Here is a 26910-nt window from a genome sequence, read left to right as displayed (position 1 = left end):
GCGGAGGAGTGAAGGAGGGTGCCAGGGCAAGATGTCCTGCATGAGAGGAAGGGGAACTCGGCGGGGCTTTGGAAGACCGAGGAGGTGGAATAGGGCGGGAGGGAGATGGGGAGGATGAATCTGAAGAGGTTTCTGATGACCTGTATGACCTACAACGAGGAGAGGGGGAGTGGGAGGAGGCGGAGCCTGAGGAGCCAGATGGAGACCTGCTGGCAAAAGAAGGGTGTTTAAGTGAGACTCTTTTAGATCTGGAATAGGATTTGGGTGGGGTCTCTGGGGACCTAGAAGGTGAAAGGTGAGGTGAGGTTCTCTTATGCCTGGACCTGGAAGATTTACGTGGGACTTCTGGAGACCTACAACTGGAAGGTTTACGTGAGGTGTCATAGTGAGAAAGCTCAGGTGAGGGCTTTGTCTGCCTGGAAGAAACTTTGGAAGAAGAAGGCTTAGGTGAGGTGTCGCTTGACCGGGAAGAGCGGGAAGAGGTGGCTCTCCGAGACGGGGGGGGGGGGGGGGGTGGAGGTTCATCCGCGGGGTCCATGGCAGGAGCAGAGGGTTCCTGGAGGGATGGCATTGCTAAGAACATGTGGGCAGGTGAACAGTGAGCAGCAGCGGTGGGGTCAGTTTTAAGGGCCATGTAAAACAACGCCATTATATACATCATTTCTTTCCACTTAGCCGAATGGTGGCAATAGTTAGCTAACTCCCGTAGAATATCAGGGTTGAAGGAGCCATGAGGAGGCCATTTGAAATTTCCGTGTAAAGAATATTTTGGCCATGTTTTTGAGCAGAGACGGATGAGTGTAGATAACTTAATGGAAGGAATTAGGGTGTGAGGCTGAAGAGCTTCCAAAAGCTGTCCCAGGGGAGAGGATGGGGAAACTGTTTTTGAAGGCTTAGCGCCCATGGCTGGAACTGTGAAAATATTCACAGAAGGCACCCGAAGATGCCATGAACACAGCGGCTCTGGACACAGGCGTCCGAGTGACCAGAGGGCAGTGCTATAGGCTAACTGACCCGATCCTAGTCTCTGACGGGAAATGGGGGTCCCGGCTAGGAGGGGACAGTTAAGCCTGAAGGCCGCCCGTTGCAGCCGAGGCGCTTGCACCATAGCAAGCCCGTACGTAAAGAGGACAGAAAAAGAGCAGAAAGAAGAGGAGAAAAGAGAACCTGAAGCTCCAAACCTCCGGGCGCGGATAAAAACAGGTCTAGCCAAGGGTGGAAGGCCGGGGTGGGGGGGGGTTAGCAGCCGTACCCAGGACATGCCAGAGAAAGCATGGGTTCAGCCAAGGGTGGAAGGTGGGGGGGGACACGCCAGAGAAAGCACGGGTCCCACCGAGGGTCTAGCCGAGGGTGGAAGGCCGGGGGAGGGGCTGGGAACACACCAGAGAAAGCACGGCCCCACCAAGGGTGGAAGGCCGGGGGGGGGGGGGCACACGCCAGAGAAAGCACGGGTCCAGCCGGACAATCTCCGGGTGAGAGGGGCAGTTCAGCTAGCTGAAAGGGAAAACTCACGATTGAGCCGCAGATGGACTACGTGGGTCTCGTTGTGGAGCGGTCCTCAGTCCTGACCGTGCCCCGGCGCGAGGATGGAGCTCCGGGCAAAGCCGAAGCTCTGGCCCTGAATGGAGATCCGGGGCGGGCAGGTCTCCCTAGTCGTTCGGCACCAATGTTCTTCTCTTCTGTTGTCTTGTTCTTCGTCTTCTTAGTCTTCTTAGCCGCGAAAGGAGGACGCAAGACACAACAAAACTCACATGGCGCGCAAGGCTTATTGCGGCGTGCAGGAGAGAAGGGGAAAAAGAGACCGAAGAGACGGTGTTCCAGCCTTTTTAAAGGGTCCCCCACGTGCGTGCGTCAAATGCCACATTCTGCGCCTGTGCAGCATTTGCGTGGAACGCTAGGGGCTCCTGGGAAATGTAGTTCCCCAGGCTAGCTACACTCAGGGGCCTTACTGGGGAATAACACCCAGACCCACAGGTTCTCCTTAGGTCTTCTCCCTTGAAGTCCCACATTCAGGTCCAGACCCGCAGAGGTCTCTGTCTCTGGCACACTCACTCAGCGTTTGCTCCCCTGTACCTGCTCCTGTGGAGTTCGCTGCTATGGCCCAGATCGCTGTGCCATTCCTGCTCCCGCAAATGACCCTGTCTGGATCTGCTCCTGTTCTCCTGGAGCTCACTGTAGGTCTCCTCTGGCCCAGGTCACTGGCTTAGTCCTGCTCTTTTAGGAATTGCTCTCTCAGACCCACTCTGGTCTAGGTTGCTCAGTTGTTGCACTTTTTAAAAATTGGGTTTTTGGACTAGAAATGCATGATGATGATTAAAATTTTAAAATATCCAAGAATTTTTTTTGTAGTGTTATTTTACTTGATTACTACTCTTTTTTGTTTGTTTGTTTGTTGTTTGTTGTTTTTTGAGGGCATTTGGACCTTGCTCTGTAGACCAGGCTGGCCTCGAATTCACAGATATTCAAGTCCTGGGACTAAAGACGTGCACCACCACCATTTGGCTTTTATTACTTTTGTGTGTGTAAGGTACTGGAGATTGAACACAAAGTCTTGCGATCTTGGTTGGCACACACTCCACAACCATACTGCTTCCCTAACCTTACATTTGTTTTTAAAGCACAAATAAATTTGCATGATTTGGGGGTATGAGTTATGTAGATTACTAGACTGGAATTTAATAAAACCATTGGGTATCTAGGATAAGAAGAGTAATTGGGGTGAATTTGGATGAAAAACTTCAGGTACTCTTTGCTCAACAATTCATTATATTTAGGACCCAATTGCTGCCCTCAGCTGTATGACCCTGTAATACCTGTGTGTAACTGTAATTATATAATTGCTTGATAAGAACCTAAGCAGGAGAAAACAAATATATAATCTAATGGTAATAAATAGCTAGGAATAACTAGCAATAAAACCAATACAAAATTGCACAATGAAATTTCAGTGTTTTCTGTAATAAAAGGTTAGAGAAAATTTAATTTCAGGTTTATAGTATCATCTTTGTCAAAATTCTTCCTGTATTTTCACTCTGTTATTCTGAATATTTTGCCTTTGTTCATGGCTAGTCCTTCTAATTGGAACAAATAACTGAAGTAGCTTAAGCATAGTAGGTAGAAACAACAGTGTCTTACAAAGATGGGAAATGTTGATCTGTTGTGTCCCTCTTAAGTATAACCCCTATGACATCATTCTTTAGAACTGTGTCGTATACCACCACATGGAATAGGTATCACATTTAGGGCAGATGAAATGAAAGTTCTGCAAGTAAATTCAAAGGAAAATGACTGTGAAGTGGACAAAGGACTGTAGCTGCTGTGCGGTGGCCACTAACCAGAAAGCCTAACACTCTGCACTCCCTGTCATACTTTTTGTTTTCCTGTGTGTTTTTATTGGAGTTAATCATGGGTAGGAACTGTCACCTTCAAATTATGCCCCTCCCACCAAGCATGTCCATTTTAATCCTCTTGGGATGCTTTCTGGAACCTTTTCTTTTTCTTTGCACTCTGTGGCGCTAGCAGCATCTTCAGTTCCTCAGAAGAAAATTTCCTTTTCTTGGGGATGCTGGGGCTTGCTACCTCTTCTGGATCACTGACCACTTCCTCCTTCGATGAGGATTTTTTCCTGTTGGGAAGACTTAAGCTGCTAGTAGCCACCTCTTGAGGGTCACTGGCCAACTCTTCCTTGGGAAAAGCTTTCTTTTTCTTACCTTTAAATCTTACCTAGACTTGGGAAATGTAATATTTCAAGGCAGTACACTGTTATTTGAAGACTAGCATTTAAAACCTTTTTTTTTAAGGTCTTTTGTGTTAACATTTTCCTTCTCACAGTATGTGAACAAGAAAACCTCATACTTGAGAAAGTTCTGTCACATGTCATGTTCAGCTCTAATAGCAAGTATCTTAAGTATCTTTGTGAAATAGAGAATATAAGGTGTTATTCTTCCATAAAACAAAACTCTCAGTGAGTGAGTTTAAGGTATAAGTTACACCAAAGTTTTAAAGAACCATATTTTATAAACCATTTTCCATTTCTAGTATAAGAATTATTAATATTCTATTTTAAGCCAATTAAAGTGAGGATTGTAGTGCCTTTACTGTTCTTTTTCTTTTTCATTTGTGTGTGTGCGTGTTGCATGCATTTATATGCAGAAGCCAGAAGTCAATGTCTTTAATCCCATTCCACCTTAACTTTTTGAGACAAACTGGGTGGACTTCCCAGTAAACCCATAGGATTCTGATCTCCACACCCAGCTCTGTAGTCATTATCATGAGATATTCACTGTATGTGCCTTATGTGAGAGATGGAGATCCAAATTTAGATATTTATGATTAAGTCACTGAAATTTGCCCACTCTCTCCCAAGTTCTAAGAAAAAGAATTCTTACTTAGATGTACCTTCCAAAAATGAGTTTTAAAATACTTTATGTAGTTTAATTAATGAATAAAGTATACTGCAATAGATAGGTTAAAGTATTTTTCTAGTTATAGACCCTCTTTTGTATTTGTTTTACATCACTTGATTAAGTCTAAAATGATTCTGGTATTTTTATTTTTTGTGTATTAGAATTTAATCTGGGTCACCTACAAGTTTCTCAAGAATTGGTAAATGATGTCATTCTTCCAAGATGGGCTAAGTCAGCTGAAGATTTTATTTATAAACACAGAAAAGCTCTGGTAAGATTTTTGTTGTCTCACTACTAAGTCTAAAAATATAGATGTGTTTTTCAAAGATAAGTTAGTGTCCTTTTTTTCTATATTAATTTGTTATCTGTAATATATATTACTGTTCTAAAAGTACAATATAATAATTTAATCTTAGGATATAAATTTTGTGATACTATATGAATATGTACCAAAATATAGGTTTCTAACTTTTTCTGTTTTTAATAATAGCTTATAATGGTATATATACAAATAATCTACTTATAAATACCAATTATCAGTATCATAAGCTTTTGATTTTTGTGTAACGGCGTAAATGAATGCAGACAGATTGTAAAAATATATACAGCTTTAATGGGGAAATAGACTTACAGAACCAGAGGTTCCCGCGGAGAACAGGAAAGCAGAAGGGGTGACTGGGAACGCGCCCGCAATCTTTATAAGTAAAAAATATCCTCGGGGGACCCCGCCCCCTGCTAGCAAGGTGATTGGCTGGGTCCCCCCTACATTTTTGGTATATAGGAAATCAAATTTCCTATTTGATCAAGTCTTAGATTTTTTTTCTTGAACTGACAAGTTTTAGACAAGTATTACAAAAGAAACAACCACAAAAATGCATTCTGCACCTCTTATTTAACTCTCTTAGATTTGGGGAAAGTTAGTAGCTTTCTTGTGTTGTTTTGTTCACCCACTATACTTGGGGACATTTTGGAAATTTTGATTTTTGAATTAGCTGATAAATCCTCTGCAAATATTTTAAAATCTGGGAAAATCGCAATTCGAATTTGGCCTAGTCGCAGTTCCTTAGGAGGCTGAAACCTGAGTCCATGACTCTGAGGGCAGCCTGAGCCACGTGGTATGAACTTGTCTCAAAGCAAAGCAAACGGCAACAAGCAAAATCTCAAGCACTTGTAACCCAAATCATTTTACCTAAGGGATATTCAGCTGTAATTAACATTCCAGTTCTCTCTGTGTGTGCTGTATGGATTGCTATTCTGTTTACCCAGCTGCAATAATTTAATGTTTTGCAGTTTCTGTTTTTGTTTCATTTAAGTTAAATATTGTAGTGAGGGGCTGCAGGCCACTTCCCGCCTCTCAGCTCCCGGCCACCGGCTAGCTTTACCCAAAATAATTACACAGAAACTGTATTCTTTGAAATACTGCCTGGCCCATTAGTTCCAGCCTCTTATTGGCTAACTCTCACATCTTGATTAACCCATTTCTAATAATCTGTGTAGCACCACGAAGAGAGGAGAATCATGGTGACTGCCTGACTCGGCTTCTTTCTCCCAGCATTCTGTTCTGTTTTCTCCACCTACCTAATTTTCTGTCCTATTAAAGGGCAAAGGCAGTTTCTTTATTAACCAATAGACAGATGACCCTCCTCCATCAAAGCATGTCTACATTTTTAATTTTTTTCTGAAAGATACCCAAGTTCCAATAAAACTAGCCTATCCAAAATGCCACTTAAGAGTGTTTAGGTAAATTACCAAATTGGAACTGAAAGAATATTGTGAGTTAGTTTACCATTGATAATTGTGTTACTATCTCGCAGCACTGTTTACTGAGCAGTACTCGTCTTTTAAAAAAAAAAAAAGTGTTCAAGTGTTTTGCTTACATGTATGTCTATACTGTGTGTGTGTGTGTGTGTGTGTGTGTGTGTGTGTGTGTGTGTGTGTGTGCAGTGCCCAGCAAGGACAAAAAAGGAATCAGATATCCTGGACCTGGCGCCACAGATGTTTGTCAGTCATTGTGGATTGTTAGTCATCCTGTGGGTGGTGGGACTTGAACATGCTTGCTCTTGAAGAGCAGCCAGTGTTCTTAACTACTGAGCCTTCTTTCTGCCACCATGTTTTTGGTTTCTTTTTTTCCCCCTCTCTAAGACAAGGTTTCTCTGAGTATCCCTAATTGTCCTGGAACTCATACACTAGGCTGATCTTGAATATCTGCATGCCTATGCCTCCGAAGTGCTGAGATTAAAGGCATACACCACCATCTCCCTGCTACTCCATGCCCTTTCTAAAAAGCATGAATTTAGGTTACAGTTGGAAGATACCTATGTTAATTATTAAATTGTTCTCTCTCTAGGAGTCTGAATATGTTTCTGCTCATCTTCATGAATGGATAGACCTGATTTTTGGCTACAAACAAAGAGGACCAGCTGCAGTAGAAGCGCTCAATGTCTTCTATTACTGTAGTTATGAAGGTGTGAGCCTAACTACTTCTTCTTTTGTAGTACTTTGGGAGATTTAGGGTTTATTAGTTATGCATGGTATTTGGGCCTAGATACTTAACATAAAAAAGAGTACATCAACAAAATAGCTTCTTAGTTGCAAGGTTATGAAACTGCCACTGTCTCAGTTTTGTAATAGTAGTTTATGATTATATATGCGTATATATATTCCATGTATATAAAATCTAATTATATATACATATATTATATATGTGTGTTCCATACATATATATGGAAATCTAATTATAGTTGCCTATTATCACCATATCTTTTGGTCTCTTATTTGAGAAATCAAATTTCCTATTTAATCAAGTCTTACATTGAATATTGCACGTTATATTTGTAGTAAACTTTGAAAAAAAGTGCTTAGCATTTCCAGTATATAAATTCTTCTGATAGCATTAGCTTAGTATCAAAACTGTCTTCTGACAGCTTTGGGTAGAAAATGTTCTCACTTTTTAAACCTCTTTTTGTGTGTACATGATGTATGTGTGGGTACACAAGGAGGTTGAAGGTATATTTTAGGTGGCCTCCCACACTGGTTCTTCCCCTTATTTAAACAGGACCTCTCACATGTATCCACATACATATGTGCATATACACACAAATACGTACACACAAATAAAAATAGGTAATGTTACTAGAAAATTACTTTCTGGTGAGAAGTTGAAGACTGATATTATGTTTAAAATATGTTAATCCTTAATATATTTATCAGAATCATGCTAGTTTGCTTTTCTCCATAGTAATTACTTCTTGTTTTAGGTGCTGTAGATCTTGATGCCTTAACAGATGAAAAGGAAAGAAAAGCCTTAGAAGGGATGATTAACAATTTTGGACAAACACCTTGTCAGCTGTTAAAGGTAAACTGTGTAAGCTGTCAACAGCTTAGAGCAGTTGTTCTCAGTGTCTTAGTTAAGGTTTACTATTGCTGTGAGGAGACACCATGATCACAGCAATTCTTATAAAGAAAACGTTTAATTGAGGGACTGGCCTGAGGTTCAGTCCATTGTGGTGGTGAGCATGCCAGCATGCGGGCAGATGTGGTACTGAACCTGAGAGTCCTACATCTTGACTTATAGGAAATAGGAAATCTACTGACAGTCACACTGAGAGAAACTTAAGAAAAAAAGGCCTCAAAGCCTGCCCCAACAGTGATACTCTTCCAACAGAAGGTGTGGCCCAGATTGAGTGCCCTTCACCCTCAAGGTCTGAATTAAAGGTGTGTGCCATCCAGCCTCTTCCAACAAGACCATACTTCCTAATAGTGTCACTCTCTATTAGCATATCAACCTTCCTAATGCTGTGACCCTTTAATATAGTTCCTCATGTTATGGTGACCCCAACTATAAAATTATTTTCATTGCTACTTTGTAACTGTAATTTTGCTGTTATAAATTGTAATATAGGTATTTTTGGAGATAGAGCTTTAGTAAAGGATTCACAACCCACAGGTTGAGAACTGCTAGCTTAGAATGATGTCTCAAGTATTCTGAGGTTTGAAGAATAGTAGAGTCCTTGAGTAATTGTAGTTGGGAGGGTTTGGTTTGTGTGATTGCATTTATACTGTATTAAGTTGTAATGTACTCATGTAATTGAGACTCCTGATGCTAACATGACTGATAATTGAATCTCCAAGGAATAGTACTGCTGTTGTTTTAAAAGATTTTAGTAATTTAAAACTTAGAGAATTGGGCTGGAGAGATGACTCAGTGGTTAAAGCACTGACTGCTCTTACAGAGGTCCTAAGTTCAACTCCTAGCAACCTCTTGGTGGTTCACAGCCATCTGTAATGGGATCTAATACCCTCTTGTGGCATGCAAGCAAACATGCAGACAGAGCACGTATACATTTAAAAAAAATAAAATTAAATAAAATTTGCAAAATAAAAATACCTTAGAGAGTCATTGTCCACAATTAAGAAAAACATTAATAAACTATCATTTAAAACTAAGTAAATTTGATTGTTCCTGTTTAAGTAAGAAAAAAAACTGAAGTAGGATCTTGTTATGAAGCCAGATGTCTTGGCACATGCTTGTACTTCCAGATACTCAAGAGGCTAAGGTGGGAAATTATGAATTCTAGGGTAGTTTAGGTAACATCTTAAAAAGTTCACTCATGCTAAATGTTTTTCTGTGCTTGTACAATGCCCTGGATATGATTCCCAGCTTTAAGGGGAATGGGAATCTCCATTTCAATAATCAGTTGTTCATTAGTCACAGAAGAATTAAATTTTAACACCCCCCCCATGTGTGCTATGTATAGAAACATGTAAGTGTGGGACCAGAGGTCAAATATCTAGTGTTCTTTGCAGGAGATGTCCACTTTGTTTTTTGAGACAGAATCTGTCAGTGGACCTGGAGTTCGCTAGTGAGTACAACGGATATTTCTGTCTTTCCCTCCCCAGTACTGGATTACAAGTATACCCTTTCCTGCTCAGTTATTTTCGTAGATGCTGAGGTCAAGTTCAGGTCCTCATACTTGGACAATAAGCAGTTTACTAACTGAGCTATCTCCCCAGCCCTGTGTTTCTGAATATCAAATACAGTATATCATTAAAACTGTCCATATGTTGACACTCCTTCTATATGTAAGATTTTAAGCTATTGAAATCATTCCATAAATAGTTCTTATCACCCAGAACCTAAACTCAATGTTAAGACTCATTATAAAATATGTATAATACATAAGCAAATTATTAAACACTGCTATGTTTCCTTATACTGGTATGTGAATATAAATTGTTATCTTCCTAACTGCCACTAATTCATAAAAATCAGTCCAATATTTCAGAAGCTGTCATCTTTGTTAGCATGAATTTAAGGATAAAGAATAAATAATAAACTGGATGGTGGTGGTAAACATCTTTAATCCCAGTACTCAGGAGGCAGAGTCAGGCAGATCTCTGGGATCTCTGTGAGTTCAAGACCAGCCTGGTCTGAGTTTCAGGACAGCCAGGGCTGTTACACAGAAAAACTATCTCAAAAAAAAATTAATTAAATTTTTTAAATATCCCATTTATTAAGTATATACTTTCTTGCTTAGACACTGTGCATTATTTTCTGTAATTGTAACAGTAATGATACAATCTTCATTTTTTAAATTCGTAAGTCAAGACCAGGATGGTGGTTCAGAGGGTAAAAGTACTTGCTCTGCAAGCCTGATGACCTGGTGCTTTGACCTTGCATGGCTTTAAGGATTGACTTAACTGGGGCAAGGGGGTAATGAAGAAATGACAGACACACATTCAGCAAAGGTGGGATGCAGAGGAACCAGCTTTCTACAGGTCAGAGAGACTGGAAGCGAGATGCAGAATCAGTGAGAAAATCATACAGGCTTCTTCTTTCTGAGGGATTTAAGTTTCTGCTTTATTATTCTTTCTGTCCTTCTTCCACTCTAGTCTTCTTCTGTTCTTTTCTTCTACCCTGATGTTTCCCTTCTTTATCTTTTCAGTTGTTTCCCTTTCTACATTGTTTTTTTTCTGCTTTTATCCTTTTACTTCTTATTCTGATATTTGCCTTTATATCTTTGTTTTCCCTTTCCTTACAGTAAACTATGCATGGTAGCATATGCCTGTAATCCCAGCACTCAGGAGAATCCTGAGTTCGGGATCACTACATAGAGAGTTTGAAGCCATTGGGGATGCAGAGTGAAATCTTGTCTCAAACATTAAATGAAAAAGAAAAGGCAAAGTTACAGAATAAGCTGGGCCTAATGGTAAAATCCTGTAATTCTTCCTATTCAGGAGATTCATGAGTTCAGTGCTTGCTTAAGTTATAGAGTGAGTTTAAGGCCACCCTGACCAAGTGTTAGTGAGACCCTGCCTCAAAGAGAAAAGTTTAAAAAGGGTGGGGGGAATGTAGTGCAGTGGTAGATTCAGAATCAAACAGAACTCTAGGTGGAGCTCTGACTTAGAACCTTTAATTTTGCACCAGCTCTACCTTTTGTTGTGTTTTTCTAGACATGGTTTCTCTGTGTAGCCCTGTAGAGCAGACTGACCTCAAACTCACTGAGATCTGCCTGCCTCTGCCTCCTGAGTTCTGGTATTAAAGACATGTGCTACCACCACCAGACTTCAACTCTACTTTTTAAATTACTATTATTTTACAAGAACAGTAAGGATATACTGGTTGGCAGGGCAGTTATCCTGCCCTATTTGTTCATGTTTGTGGAGGTCAGAGTGTCATTTCTTGCATGTCATTTCTCTGGCACTGTCCAACATTTTGTGGAAATGCTTATCTTTTACTGGCCTAGAATTTATCAAGTAGGCTAGCTGGCTAACCACCTTGGCTGGCCTTTTTTAAAACAGGATTCTGTAAATTGAACTCAGGTCCTCATGTTTGTTTGTAGGCAGGTACTTTAGTAAGCCACCTCCCTCATACTAGTTTTTATTGTGATTTAAAAATATTATAAAAGGGGCTGAGGTTGTATTTTAGTCCAGGAATGTTGGCTTATTATGTGCAGTGTCCAAGATCAGCCCTGTCCCCACAAACACAGAAGAGAAAACCAGGCAGAGTTAGGACTCTCAGCCTGTAATTTAAAATAAAGTTGTTTTTACCTAAGTATTAAAAGGTACACATTTACATGACATCTATTTCCTACTATCTAAGATTTTGTAATAGAATCAAAAGAATCAAACTCCAGCTCCCTGATTTGTTCTTTTTACTTTCTGAGACAAAGTGTTACTATGTAGCCTGTACTGCCTTGAAACTTTAGCTGACCTCGAACTCAAATTCCTCCTGCCTCAGTTTTCTAAGCACTTGGATAGTCAGCATTGGTGATTATCTGGTAGAATTCTCACCTGTAACATATACCTGCTTGCAGATATTTTCACCATAAATTTCTGCAAAAATCCCCTTTAGAAGGACAACTCTAATACATATCAATTTTGCCCCAGAATAGTAAAAAGGTATTTAATATCTTATCAGTATGTTTTGCTAACATTAATTTACTTAATTCTGTATCTGCAACTTGAAAGGTAGGAAAAAATAATCTGTAAGTTATGCAATCATGTCTATAATTTGATTTTGATAGTTTTTACATTTTGATCAGTCTTTTAGGAATTATATACTACATCTTAAAGTTTGAATGTTAAGTGCTTCATTAATTTTACCAAAATTTTATTAAACATCCATCAAGTTTGAGATACACCTGCTGCCAAGACTGATGACCTGAGCTCAGTCCCCATATCAACATGGTAGAAGAAGGAGAATTGGCTATTGCATTTTTTGACCCCCACACATGCACAATGACATGTATATAACCACATATACACAAAAAATAAGTTAAATGGAATTTAGAAAGATTCCTATAGGCTAAATGGGAAGGACTGATCATAAACAACCAATGAATACTTAATAGAAAAAAGAAACAAGAAATCTTAAATAATTGATGAAAGAGCATATGGAAAAAAAATCATTCTGATCTAGAAATGTAGGAGTGATATCAGTAAGAAAAATTTAAAGTAGAAATGAGATGTCTGTAGAAAAGGATGGATGGCAAATTTGCTGGGGTATAGGCTAAGCCATGGCCTGGAGTTAACAGTGCCCAATATGCACTATTATAGCCCAGTCCTAATATGCACTCTATTACAGCCCAGTCCACTGAGTCGAGCAGGTTTCGATGTAACTCTGTCCTTTCTCCTTGAAATTATTTTGAAGGAACCACACCCTCCAAGATTATCAGCAGAAGAAGCTATACAAAAGCAAACCAAAACAGAAATCTCAACCCTCAACCTCTTTCAGCATCTCCCTGAATTGAAGTCATTTTTTATAGAGGTAATACCCAGCTTGGTAATATCAGAGACCTTTCTCCAATTCTCTATTTGTACATGTATATGTAGATGTGCTCATCTATGCCTATAGGTGTATCACTTGTGTGGTGTGTGCTTCTCTGTACCTATAGTTGTACTACTTATTTGTGAAAAAACAAAGGTCAGCTCGAGTAGTACTTTCGTCTGTTGCTCCTCCACCGTTTATTTATTTATTTATTTACATCCCAACTGCAGTTTCCCCTCCTCTCCTCCCAGTCCATCCCCCAAACTCCCTCTGCCCCCCTCCTCCACCCCCAACCTCTTCTTGTCCATTTCTGTTCAGAAAAGGGCAGGCCTCCCATGGGTATCAACAAAGCATGGTAAATCAAGTTGCAGTAAGCACCTCCCCTTTTATTAAGGCTGAGCAAGGCATTCCAGTATGAACTGTAGGGTCCCAAAAGCTAGCAAAAGAGTTGGTGACTTCCCCCACTCCCACTGTTAGGAGTCCCATTAGAAGACCAAGCTACAAAACTGTCACATATATACAGAAGGCCTAGGTCAGCCCCATGCAGCCTCCATGGTTGTCAGTTCAGATGCTGTGAGCCCCTATCAGCCCAGGTTAGTTGATTCTTGTGGTGTCCTTGACCCCTTTGGCTTTTACAATCATTCCTCTGTCCAGCAGGATTCCCTGAGCTCGGCCCCATGTTTGGCTGTGGGTGTGTGCATCTGTTTCCATCAGTTTCTTGATGAAGCCTCTCTGATGACCATTGGGGTACTCACCAATCTATGAGTGTAGCAGAATATCATTAGGAATTATTTCATTGACACTTGTTTTTTTTTTTTTTTTTCTCCAGTCATGTTTGGTTCTATCCTAAGTCCCTGGGTCATCCAGCCTCTGGGTCCTGGCATTCCAGACAATGTATGTCATAGGTCTCAGACTGAGAGTCTTCAGTTGGCCAATCCCACAATCTCTGTGTCATCCTTATCCCAGTACATCCCATAGGCAGGGCAGACTATAGGTTGAAGGTTATGGGTTGATGTCCCAATGTCTCTACTAGAAGTCTTGCCTGGTCACAGATCGTGGCCAGTTCAGACTACATATCCACTATTACTTGTAGTCTTAGCTAGAGTCATCTTTGTAGATTCCTGGGAGTTTCTCTTGCACCAGGTTTCTTTCTACCCTGCCCCCAAAATGCCACCCAATTTCAGTCTCTCCCACTACTCTTTTTGCCCACACCTCATCCCACCTGTTTCCTCCTTTTCCCATGCCTACTGGACCCCATTCCACCCTTGAAATCTATTCTATTTCCTTTCCAAGGGAGATCAGTGCATTCCGTCTAGAGCACTCCTTGTTATCTAGCCTCTCTGGGCGTGGGGATTGTAGTCTGGTTATCCTTTACTTTGCAGCTAATATTCAAGTTTAAAGTAAATGCATACCATGTTTGTCTTTCTGGGTCTGAGTTACCTCACTCAGGATGATTATTTATAGTTCCATCAGTTTGCCTACAAATTTCATGATGTCATTGTTTTTTACTGCTGATTAATATTCATTGTGTAAATGTACCACATTTTCTTTATCCATTCTGTCAGTTAAGGGGCATCTAGGTTATTTCCAGATTCTGCCTATTACAGATAAAGCTACTATGAACACAGTTGAGCAAATATCCTTGTAGTGTGATTGAGCATCATTTGGGTATATGCCCAAGATTGGTAAAGCTGGGTCTTGGGGTAGATCAATTCCTAATTTTCTGAGAAACCACCATATTGATTTCCAAAGTTTGCTCCTTCCATCAATGGTTGGAGTGTTCACTTTGTTCCACATCCTCTCCAGCATGAACTGTTACTTGTGTTTTTGATCTTAGCCATTCTGAAAGGTGGAAGTTGTTATCTCAGAGTTGCATTTCCTTGATAGCTATGGATGTTAAACAGTTTCTTGGCCATTGAGAACTCTGTTTATATCTGTACCCATTTTTAAATTGTATCATTTGTTTGTTTTTTTTTTTGTTGTTGTTGTTGTTCTTTGTTTTTTTTTTAATGTCTAGTTTCTTGAGTTCTTCAGATATTTTGGAAATCTGCTCTCTGTCGGATGTAGGGCTGGTGAATATCTTTTCTCATTCTGTAGGCTGTCGTTTGTCCTATTGACAGTGCCCTTTGCCTTAGGGAAGTTTTTTTAGTTTCATCAGGTCCCATTTATTAACTCTTAGTGCTCTATTCAGGAAGTTGTCTCCTGTACCAATGTGTTCAAGGCTATTTCTTACTCTCTCTTCTATCAGATTCAGTGTATATGAAGTAATGTTAAAGTATTCAATCCACTTGGACTTGCGTTTTGTTCAGGGTGATAGATATGGATCTATTTGTATTCTCCTACATGCTGACATCTAGTTATACCAGCACCACTTGTTGAAGGTGCTTTCTTTTTTCCATTGTGTTATTTTGGCTTCTTTATTAAAAATCAGGTGTCCATAGGTGTGTGGATTTATGTCTGGGTCTTTGATTCAATTCCATTCATCCACCTGTTTTTATTCCAAGACCATGTGGTTTTTATTTCTATGGCTCTCTGGTAGAGCTTAAAATCAGGAATGGTGATAACCTCTCGACATTCCTTTATTTTACAGGATTGTTTTAGCTATCCTGGATTTTTTTTTTTCTTTATGAAGTTGAGTATTGTTCTTTCAAGGCCTATAAGCAATTGTGTTGGAATTTTAATGGGGATTGTGTTGAATCTACATACTACTTTTGGTAAGGTGACCATTCTTACTATGTTAATCTTACCAAACCATGAGCATAGATCTTTCCATCTTCTGATATTTTCCTGAATTTCTTTCTTCAAAGATTTAACGTTCTTATCTTTTTTGTTTGCTTGCTTTGTTTTTTAGGAGTTCTCTGTGTAGCTTTGGAGCCTGTCCTGGAACTAGCTCTGTAGACCAGGTTGGCCTTGAAGTCACAGAGATTGACCTGTCTATGCCTCCTGAACGCTGGGATTAAAGGTGTGCACCACCACTGCCCAGCTGAAGTTCTTATCTTTTACTTGCTTGGTTAGAGTTACCCCCAAGATATTTTATATTGTTGTGACTGTTGTGAAGGATGTTGTTTCCTGATTTCTTTCTTAGCCCATTTATCGTTTGTATATAGGAGGGCTGCTGATTTGTGTATGTGTGTGTGGGGGGGGGGGTAATCTTGTATCCAGCCACTTCACTAAAGGTGTTTATCAGCTGTAGGAGTTCCATGGTAGAATTTTTGTAGCCACTTACGTAGACTATCATATCATCTGAAAATTATGTTACTTTGACTTCTTCCTTTCTAATTTGTATCTCCCTTGATCTCCTTTAATTGTTTTATTGTTCTAGCTAGAATTTCAAATACTATATTAAATAGATTAGGAGAAATTTCACAGCCTTGTCTTGTTTCTGATTTTGGTGGAAATTTTGCTTTGAATTTCTCTCCATCTAATTTGATGTTGACTATCAGCTTACTATATTTTGCCCTTCTTATGTTTAGGTATGTCCCTTGTCTTCCCTGTTCTCTCCAAGACTTTTATCATGAAGGGGTGTTGGATTTGGTCCAAGACTTTTTTAGCATCTACTGAAATGATCATATGGGTTTTTTTTTTTTTTTCAGTTTGTTTATATGGTGAATTACATTGACAGATTTTCATTGTCAGTCCATCCCTGCATCTCTGGGATGGAGCCTACTTGATCATGGTGGATGATCTTTTTGATGTATTCTTGCATTTGGTTTCCAAGTATTTTATTGAGTATTTTGCATCAATGTTCTTGAGGGAAATTAGTCTGTAATTCTCTTTCTTTGTTGAGTCTTTGTGGTTTGGATATCAGGGTGACTGTGGCCTCATGAAAAGAATTTGGCACTGTTCCTTCTGTTTCTGTTTGTGGAATAATTTGAGGAGTATTGGCATTAGGTCTTCTTTGAAAGTATAGTAGAATTCTGTGCTAAAACCATCTGACCCTAGGCTTTTTTTGTTTGTTTGTTTTGGTTTTGTTTTTTTGGGGTTTTTTTTTTTTTTTTTTTTTTTTTTGGCTGGGAGACTTAATGACAGCTTCTTTGGGGGAGGGGGTTGTGGGTCTATTTAAATTGTGTAATCTAGATTTAACTTTTGTATGTGTTATTTATCAATAAATTTGTCCATTTCTTTTAGATTTTTCCAATTTTGTAGAGTATAAGTTTTTGAAGTATGACCTAATTATTCTCTAGATTTCCCCAGTGTCTGTTGCTATGTTCCACTTTCATTTCTACTTTACTAATTTGAATATTCTTTTTGCTGCCTTTTAGTATAGATAAAGGATTTATCTATCTTGTTGACTTTAAGAACCAACTTTTTGTTTTATTAAACCTTTGTATTATTCTCTGTGTTTCTATTTTATTTATCTCAGTTTTGTTTGATTATTTCTTACTGTTTACTCATCTTGGGTTTGTTTCTTTTTTCTTCTAGAGCTTTGAAGTGTACTGTTAAGTCACTAGTGTGAGACTTCTCCAAATTCTTCAAGAGAACTCTTAGTTCTGTGAACTTTTCTCTTAGCACTGTTTTCATTGTGTCCCATAAGTATCTGTATGTTGTTGGGTATATGTGTGTGTGTACACGCATGCATATGTGTATGCATATTTTCCTTCTTTGGGTTATGCTGGTGCCAGATTATTTATTACCTGTATTTTCTTAGATATAGTTAACTTCCTTGGGTTTAAGTTTTCGTCCTAGTACCTTCGGTAGTACTGAATTTGTGGATGGATATTGTTTAAATTTGACTTTATCATGGAATATTTTGTTTACTCCATCTATGGTGATTGAAAGTTTTGCTGAGTATAGTAGTCTGGACTGACATCTATGGTCTCTTAGAGTCAGCAAAACATCTGTCCACACCCTTCTGGCTTTTAGAGTCTCGTTGAGAAATCGGGTATAATTTTAACAGGCCTGCCTTTATGTTATTTGGCCTTTTCCCTTGCCTCTTTTAATATGCTTTCTTTGTTCTGTGTTTTTAGTGTTTTGATTATTATGTGGAAGGGGGATCTTTCTTTTCTGGCCCAATCTATTTGGTGTTCTGGAAACTTCTTGTACTTTTATAGGCATGTCCTTTTTTAGGTTAGGAAATTTTTCTTCTGTGATTTTGTTAAAAATATTGTCTGGGCCTTTGGACTGGGAATCTTCTCCTTCTTTATTCCTTTTATTCTTAGGTTTGATCTTTTCATACTATCCCAGGGTTCCTGGATGTTTTGTGTTAGGAATTTTTTAGCTTTAACATTTTCTTTGACAAATGTATCTATTTCTTCTATTGTATCTTCAACTCCTGAGATTCTCTCTTCCATCTCTTGTATTCTGTTGATGATGCTTGCTGTAGTTCCTATTCACTCATCTAAGTTTTCCATTTCTAGAATTCCCTCAGTTTGTTTTCCATATTTAGGTCTTGAACAGTTTTATTCACTTCTTTCAACTGTTTTCTTGACATTCTTTAAGAGATTATTGATTTCATCCAACTTTTTTTGTCTTTTGGATTTCTTTAAGGGATTTACTCATTTCCTACTTAAGAACCTCTATCATCATCATAAAGTTGGTTTTAAGGTCATTTTCTTGTGCTTCAACTCTGTTGGAATACTCAGGGCTGAAGTAATGAGCTGGCTGGGCTCTGGTGGTGACACACTGACCTGGCTGTTTGTGTTCTCACACTTAGGTTTAGGCATCTGATTTGGAGTGATTTATAGATAGGGCTAGGAAATTTGTCTTTGTTGGACAGATATTTTCTTCCTTTGTTTCTGTTTCCTCTCTGGTCTTCTGACTGCCATGGCCTGTGGTTAAGTAAAGTCCCACCCCAATTCTCATGGCCAAACACAAGAAACTCTGTATAAATCCTGCCTCCTGCTCAATTCTCTGATGTATCTTTCCCTGAGGCAACCACCCGCCTGTGTTTTTCCCTATCAACAAATCTCTTGTGTGAATTTTATTATGCAGTGTGACTTTATGGTATTCTTTGGCTCCCAACTGCCAGGATACCTCTTCTTTCTTAACTATAACACTTACAGTTTCTCCAACAAACTTTGCGCCACCATTGCACTCATATGTCTTGCAGGCAAGACACCATTGTAGATCAGAGAGTGTGTGACTTGTTTGGTGTTGACATTTCTCTTTTGGTAGTGTGCAGAGTATCTCCCTGTACTAAAGATGTTAGCATATAGGGGTAAAGGCTCCATGTGGGCACCAGCTTGACTTCTCTATGTTCAGAGAGTTGTGTAGGTGTTGTCCTCAGCAATGGAGCCTTGCTGGCAGTTTATGGAGTACAACTTGGCAACAGCCTGGATTTTGGGAAGTTCCCCTGAACCAACAACTCTATTAAATGTAACCCAATCCTGGTGCTGGAATCTCCATTTGGTGACAAGAGATATCCAAATGGGGCTCTGTCTTTCCCATTATTTGGCAATTTCATTTAGATTATCTTCATATATGTATGTATTTTAAGAAGTGTCTACTGTATTAGGTTTTCAAGCTCTTCAAATGTCCCTTAATTTTAGCTATCTCTGTATGTATTCGTTTCCCCATCCATCTCTCCCTCTCACCTCCCCACTTGACCCCTCTGTTTCAGCCCCCACCTCCCATCCGTCTCTAACTATTTATTCTATTTTGCTTTTCTAGGGAGATCTTTCTGTTCACTCCAGTCCTTTACTTTATGTCTGTGGTTTACAGATTGTGGTTTAGTTGTCATTGATCAAACAGCTAATATCTACATGTAAGAAAATACACAGTATATTTGTCTTTCTAGGTCTGGATACCTCATTCAGGTTGATTTTTTTTTTTTTTTGTCTTTTATAGTTATCCATTTACCTGTCATTTGCAAGGTTTTTTTCAGCTTCTGAGTAATATTTTCTTGTATAAGTGTACCATATTTTCTTTATCCATTCTTCAACTGAGGAACATCTAAGTTGTTTCCAGTTTCTGGCTATTATGAATAGAGCAGCAATAAATATGGTTGAGCATGAATCTCAGTGATAGGATGAAGTATCCTTTGGCTGTATACCCCAGAGGAGTATAGCTGAATCTTGAGGTAGATCGAGTCCCATCTTCCTGAGAAACTCCACATTGATTTTCATAGTGACTGTGCAAGTCTGAACTCCACCAGCAATGGAGGAATATTCCCCTTGCTTCTTATCCTCCCCAGCATAAACTGGCACTTGAATCATTGATCTTAGTCATTCTGACATGTATAGGATGAAACCTCAAAGTCATTTTGATTTGCATTTCCCTGATGTCTAATGACCATGTTGGACTGGTCTTTTCAGCATCTAAGGAGATGATCATGTGCTTTTTGTCTTTCAAGTTGTTTATTTGGTAGATTACATTTATCAATTTATTATTACTGAGAGGACTTTCTTTTCAATTCCAGTCTACTTAATGTTCTGGATGTCTCTTGTATCTTGATAGATGTCTTCTTCTTTAGGTTAGGAAGATCTTAGTCCATGATTTTGTTGGAAATATTTTCTGTGCCTTTAACTGCATTTCATTTTCATCCTCTATTCCTATTATTCTTGGGTTTGGTCTTTTAGTGTCCCAGATTTCATGAATGCTTTGTGTCAGGATTTTTTTTTTAAGATTTAACATTTTTTTCTTTGACCGTAATATCCATTTTTTCTTCGTGTCTTTAGTGCCTGAGATTGTCTCTTTCATCTTTCATATTCTGTTGGTGAGGCTTGCTTCTGAGGTTCCTATTTGAGTACCTAAATTTTTCATTTTTAAAGTTCCGTGAGTATGAGTTTTCTTTATTAATTCTATTTTTATTTTCTTGATGTTGGGCTTCATGAGGCTTGGGCATGAGGCCCAATTAACTTCCTAAGCCTAACTTGAGTTTGGTGAGGCCTAGTGTAACTTCCTGAGCCTAGCTCATGTTTGGAGACCTGTTTGGCTACTCAACCTAGGCCCGTCTCTGCTCAGCCACCGCTAACATGGCAGAACATTATTGACCCTTGTTCCTTGCTTTGCCTCGACCCATCCAGGCTTCCCACCCCCTGTCTCAGCCTATATAAGTTCCTGCCTAATGCAATTAAACAAGATCCTGCTTTGACAGACTTTTGACAGACCCAACTCAGTGTGTGTGTGTGTGTGTGTGTGTGTGTGTGTGTGTGTGTGTTTCTTCCCAGTGGTTAGCAGGGAGGACCGTTTTTGAGGAATTTGTTCCTTTTCTCTTTAAGGATCTTCATTATATACTTAAAGGATAAGTTTTTTTTTCTTGTGCTTCAACTGTTTTGCAATATTCAGAGTTTGTTGTGATACAGTTGCTGGTCTCTAGTCAAGACATTATCCTGACTGTTATTTTGGTTTTTTACTGGTGTCTAGGTATCTCGGTTTTGGAAGATGGTAATTCTAGGTGCTGATACCTGGTGTTGTCTTTGTTGGGTGGTTGGATGGATAGTTTGTCCTTGGTTTCTGTTTCCTTCTCTGGTTCTTGTGGCGACTCTGTGTTGCCTGGTGGGGAATTCCTCTGGGATCCTAATAGATGCAGTCACTGGGGGATTCTAGATAAAATGTGTTTCTAGGTATTGGGAGCTGACACTTAGGAATGGAAATGGCCTGACAGGGGCACTGAGGGAGTCCACAGGAGGGAGGAAAGCAAGGCATTCCAGCCAGGATCTGCTTTGTCCCCCAGCAATGGGAGCAGAGAATTTCTAGGTATTGGGAACTGACACTTAGGTGTGGGGATAGAGTACAGAGGAGCTATACCAAGGTGTTCCACCAGGGTCTGCTTAGTCATCTGGGAATTAGGGCAGAGGGAGGAACTGGAGGAATGGAGGTAAGAGTAGCCTTCTGGTTCCCAGGGAATGATTACTAGGGTTGGAGGCTGGAATACAGCAGTGACGGGGGAGGAAGTTAGGAGGGGAAGATCTGTGTGATCCACTGGAGATGGGGGAAGAGTGTGGAGGCAGGATGCAGCAAGCAGTCTACAGAGCTGGGGGTGACTTAGGGTCTGAGGGAGAGCTCGAGATCTACAGTTAGCCTTCTTGCTTCTCTGGCTGGAGTCACAAATGACTCTTGATTCACAATTTGAAGAGAAAAGCAGTTTTTATGAATTTTATAACATTATTTATTAGATTTTATAACATTATTAGTTCTTATAGACCTCTTAGAATAATATTTGTGGGGGCTGGAGAGCTGGCTCAGCAGTTAAGAGCATTGCCTGCTCTTCCAAAGGTCCTGAGTTCAATTCCCAGCAAGCACATGGTGGCTCACAACCATCTGTAATGAGGTCTGGTGCCCTCTTCTGGCCTGCAGGCATACACACAAACAGAACATTTTATACATAATAAATAAATATTTTTTTTTAAAAAAAGGTTCAGGAATTCAAGGTCATCCTGGGCTACACGGGACCTTATCTAAAAAAAAAAAAATCAGAGTAGAATAATATTTGTTACATAGCTTATATATTCAATAATGTTATCCACAGTAAGTGTTATCTGCCATTTTTTTTAACTATAAACACATCAGAAAAATAATTCAAATTATTGTTATTTTGTATTGTGATAAGATGATGGCAATTGTTTCCTCAGAATGATATTCATTTTCGGGTCATAATATATGATTTTCATAAAATAGGACTTTCAGAAAGAACCTTAGTTAACAAAATATATTAATGTTTTTGATGTAAAGCCAAAATATTTTTCTATAAATTATAAACAACTTTCTCATTTAATTTATTACATCTGCATTATGTTTGTTTCAGTATAGCAGAGACAAGGAAAGATCCTAAATTACTGTTTTAAATGATTTCTGCTCCTTGGCATCTACATCTACTTACCAACAGAGTATTGGAATAGACAGTGTTTAGTTTCAGACAAGTCAGGTGTGCTAGCTATTCAAACGTGGCATGTAATTATTTTCTCACATTTTTATATTAAATTATTACATGATCAGGTAGAGTAAAATGAAGTATTATAGGGATCATCCCTGTTTAAAAAATTAGAAATTTTTAATTTGTACCTAATAAGTGAACAGAACCAGCCATTAAACATCTTTTATTTTACAGGGAATTAGTGATGGTATTCCTCTATTAAAGGCCATCATCCCCCAAAATCAATCTCGTTCTTTTATGTCTCAAGGCAGCCCTGAGTTACTGGTAAGTTTATGTATACCTATTTCATACTACGATGTTTACCAAAAATAGGAATAAATGTAAAAATATTTCTGTTACATTTCTAATATGTGAGGGTATACACATGCATCTGGAGGTCAGAAAACAACTTGGGCAAGTTGATTCTCTCCTTCAATGTGAGAAGAATTGAGCTTGGGTCCTCAGGATTGGTGGCAGGACCTTATGATTCTAAGCTATATCACTGACCCAATAAAAAATTTGAAAAAATATTTAGTATATTTTAGTGTATAGATATTTTGCTTGTTTGATATATACTGCATGCTTGCCTGGTTCCTTCAGAAGTCAGAAGAGGGCATAGATTTTCTGGAACTGGAGTTCTAGATAGTTATGAGCCACCAGATGGAGGCCAGAATTCAAACCTGAGTCCTCTGGAAAACAGCCAGTGCTTTTTTTCTTCTGAGCCATCTTTTCATCCCCTAAAAGAATATTTTTAAAATAATCAAGAAAACTAGAAGAATAGCTTTATGGTAGAGCACCTGCCTAGCACGTATGAGGCCGTAGGTTTGATCCTCGGCATTACAAAAAATAATGAGAAGTTTGTTATGAAATTATAATTTCATAACATTTGATTAATTTGAATAATTTGATTAAATATAAAAATTTCTTCTTTATATTTTGCTTTAAGTAGTTATTATAATTATTACATTTATCTAGAAAAATAAATCTGTGAAAATAGCTAGGAACCTTATCACCATAGCTATAATAGCAATAATCAGAACTAATACAGATCTTGTTAAGGTATTCTTCTAGGGCATTTCAGTGAGTGTTTTACCCATTTTTCATTTAGCCTACCCAACAGCTTTGTGTAGTAGGCACTAGTATGTTCCTTTTATGGATAAGAAATTAAATCTCAGAAGTTCCATGCCTGAAATCACAGAGCTAGCAAGTAGAGATCTGAGACCTTGGCATATGAACTAATCCTAGGTTCGTCTTATTCTAATTTTGTAACTTAGGTGTGATAGAAATGTGCTGTAGCACAGTTAACAGGAAAGAATTTAATTTAATTCAGAATTAAATTGCTTTTTATAATGGTATATATTGTGCTTGATTAGAAAACTATTCTAGAAATATATACAATAATATTGATAGTAGTTTTCAGTGGTAAGACTCTATAGTTTTCATCTTTAAAATCTATGTGTTTTTATGGGATGGGTGTCAGATTTGAGGCAGGGTTTCTCTGTGTAGCCGTGGCTGTCCTGGAACTTGCTCTGTAGACCAGCCTGGCCTCAAACTCAGAGAGATCTGCCTGCCTCTGCCTCCCAATTGCTGCTAAAACCAATTTTTTTTAAGTTACCTGAGTCGGGGCATGGGTATTGTGTTGTTTTATAATTGAAAGAGTAAAAATCTTTACACTTTTAAAAGCAAGTACATACTAAGACTATTGCTTCAGGGACATTGTAACTATAAACTCTACTGATCTGGGCTAAGTGATGATTATATCATGTTTGTCATGGCAAAGTTAACCTTTAATTTCTTCTGAATGTTAACACTAATGGTAATAACCTGAGTATTTAATATGAAAAATAATTAGCCAAAAAATAACTATTCTTACAGTAAGCTGTAAATAGTTATTTCCACTTAAATTATTTAGGATTTGGCTTCATGTATCTTACAGTATTCGCCTAATGATAATGTCAAAAATCTGTGAGCATTTGGCTATTTTTAGCCACATTCTTGAATATATTTTACTTGAGTTTTCATATATTGTTTTTCAGATAACAGTAAGCGTTAATTATATTATTGGAACCCATGGATGGCTACCTTATGACAGAAATATTTCTAACTACTTCACATTCATCAAGGATCAAACTGTGACTAACCCAAAGTAAGCAGATAACAAATGGGTTTTTGTTGTTTTATGGTTGGGTTTTTTTTTTATTTAATTTATTTTTTTTTCTTTTGTTTTGTTTTTCCCCCTAGACCAGTTTTCTCTGTGTAGCCTTAGCTGTCTTACTCTGTAGACCAGGCTGACCTTGAACTCACAGAGACCCACCTTCATCTGCTGGGATTAAAGGTGTACACCACCACTGCCCAGCGATTCCTGTAATTTTTAAAGTAATGCTTTGAGAAAACGATTTTCTCTTCTTTTTCACTTTTCTTCCCCTTCTCTGTTTTTAAGTTAACAGTATTTGGCATTCAGACATGGCTGAATTTCTATCCTAACAAATATAGAATAAAATATTATATTGGGAATGGTAAATTGTCATATTATTCTTTCTTTACTACTTAAAAATAATCTTCAGCCGGGTGGTGGTGGTGCACGCCTTTAATCCCAGCACTTGGGAGGCAGAGGCAGGCGGATCTCTGTGAGTTCGAGACCAGTCTGGTCTACAAGAGCTAGTTCCAGGACTGGCTCCAAAACCACAGAGAAACCCTGTCTCGAAAAACCAAAAAAGAAAAAAAAATAATAATAATAATCTTCATTTGGGTTTTTTATTCATTTTTATTGAGCTCTACATTTTTCTCTGCTCCCCACCCTGCCTCTCCCCTCCCCTTCAGCCCTCTCCCAAGGTCCCAATGCTTTCAATTTACTCAGGAGATCTTGTCTTTTTCTACTTCCCATGTAGATTAGATCTATGTAAGTCTCTCTTAGGGTCCTCATTTTTGTCTAGGTTCTCTGAGATTGTGATTTGTAGGCTGGTTTTCTTTATGTCTAAAAGCCACTTAAGAGTGAGTACATATGATATTTGTCTTTCTGGGTCTGGGTTACCTCTCTCAAAATGATGTTTTATAAGTTCCATCCATTTGCCTGCAGATTTCAAGATGTCATTTTTTTTTCTGCTGTGTAATACTCCATTGTGTAAATGTACCACATTTTCCTTATCCATTCTTCAGTTGAGGGGCATTTAGGCTATTTCCAGGTTCTGGCTATGACAAACAATGCTCCTGTGAACATAATTGAGTACATGTCCTTGTGGCACGGTTGAGCATCCTTTGGATATATACCCAAAAGTGGTATTACTGGGTCTTGAGGAAGGTTGTTTCCTAATTTTGTGAGAAATCGCCATACTGATATCCCACGGGACTGTACCAGCTTGCACTCCCACCAGCAATGGAGGAGCGTTCCCTTTACCCCACAACCTCTCCAGCATAAGTTGTCATCAGTTTAAGATGGAATCTCAGTGTTGTTTTGATTTGCATATCTCTGATGATTAAGGATGTTGAACATTTCCTAAGTGTCTTTCAGCCATTTTAGATTTCCTCTGTTGAGAGTTCTCTGTTTAGGTCTGTACTCCACTTTTTTATTGGATTATTTGTTCTTTTGAGGACCAATTTCTTGAGTTCTTTCCATATTTTTGAGATCAGACCTCTGTCTTTTGTGGGCTTAGTGAAGATCTTTTCCCATTTTATAGGCTGTCATTTTGTCTTGTTGACCATGTCCTTTGCTTTACAGAAGCTTTTCAGTTTCAGGAGGTCCCATTTATTAATTGTTTCTCTCAGTGTCTGTGCTGTTGGTGTTATATTTAGGAAGTGGTCTCCTGTGCCAATGTGTTCAAGTGTCCTTCCCACTTTCTCTTCTATGAAGGTCAGTGTGGCTGGCTTTATGTTCCGGTCTTTGATCCATTTGGACTTGAGTTTTGTGCATGGTGATAGATATGGTTCTATTTTCATTCTTTTACATGTCAATATCCAGTTATACGAGCACCATTTATTAAATATCCTTTCTTTTTTCCATTTGATATTTTTTGCTTCTTTGTCAAAAATCAGGTGTTCGTAGGTATGTGGATTAATATCCGGATCTTTGATTTGGTTCCATTGGTCCTCCTGTCTGTTGTTATGCCAATACCAGGCTATTTTCAGTACCATAGCTCTGTAGTCATTTGAAATCAGGGATTGTGACATCTCCAGAAGTTCCTTTATTGTACAAGATTGTTTTGGCTATCCTAAGTTTTTTACTTTTCCATATATAGTTGTTTACCATTTTTTCAAGGTCTATCAAGAATTTTGCTTGGGATTTTGATCGGCATTGCTTTATTTGGGTTTTTAATTGTTGTTGCTTTCAGACAGGGTCTCATTATGTAACTCTAACTGGCCTGGAACTCTCTGTAGAGACTAGACTGGCCTCAAAAACTAACAGCAACCTTTATGCCTCTTGAGTGCTAGGATTAAATAGTGCACTA

General features: G+C 38.7%; 1 protein-coding gene across 4 annotated transcripts in view; it reads left to right on the top strand.

Moving 5' to 3' along the window:
* Nbeal1 (neurobeachin like 1) overlaps nt 1-26910 on the top strand; it is a 211340-nt gene that overhangs the window by 167095 nt on the left and 17335 nt on the right. For all 4 annotated transcript variants that reach the window (XM_057752700.1, XM_057752706.1, XM_057752692.1 and 1 more), the window contains 6 exons: nt 4568-4677; nt 6754-6871; nt 7664-7761; nt 12559-12675; nt 22664-22753; nt 24505-24614. In XM_057752700.1, coding sequence (XP_057608683.1) covers nt 4568-4677; nt 6754-6871; nt 7664-7761; nt 12559-12675; nt 22664-22753; nt 24505-24614 — 643 coding nt within the window. The remainder of the gene's footprint in view (nt 1-4567; nt 4678-6753; nt 6872-7663; nt 7762-12558; nt 12676-22663; nt 22754-24504; nt 24615-26910) is intronic.

The sequence above is a fragment of the Chionomys nivalis genome, chromosome 2 (genome assembly GCF_950005125.1).
Source record: "Chionomys nivalis chromosome 2, mChiNiv1.1, whole genome shotgun sequence".
In the NCBI taxonomy this organism is placed as follows: domain Eukaryota; kingdom Metazoa; phylum Chordata; class Mammalia; order Rodentia; family Cricetidae; genus Chionomys; species Chionomys nivalis.
Note: the sequence above shows the minus strand (reverse complement) of the source record. Positions and strands in the feature narration are given on the sequence as shown.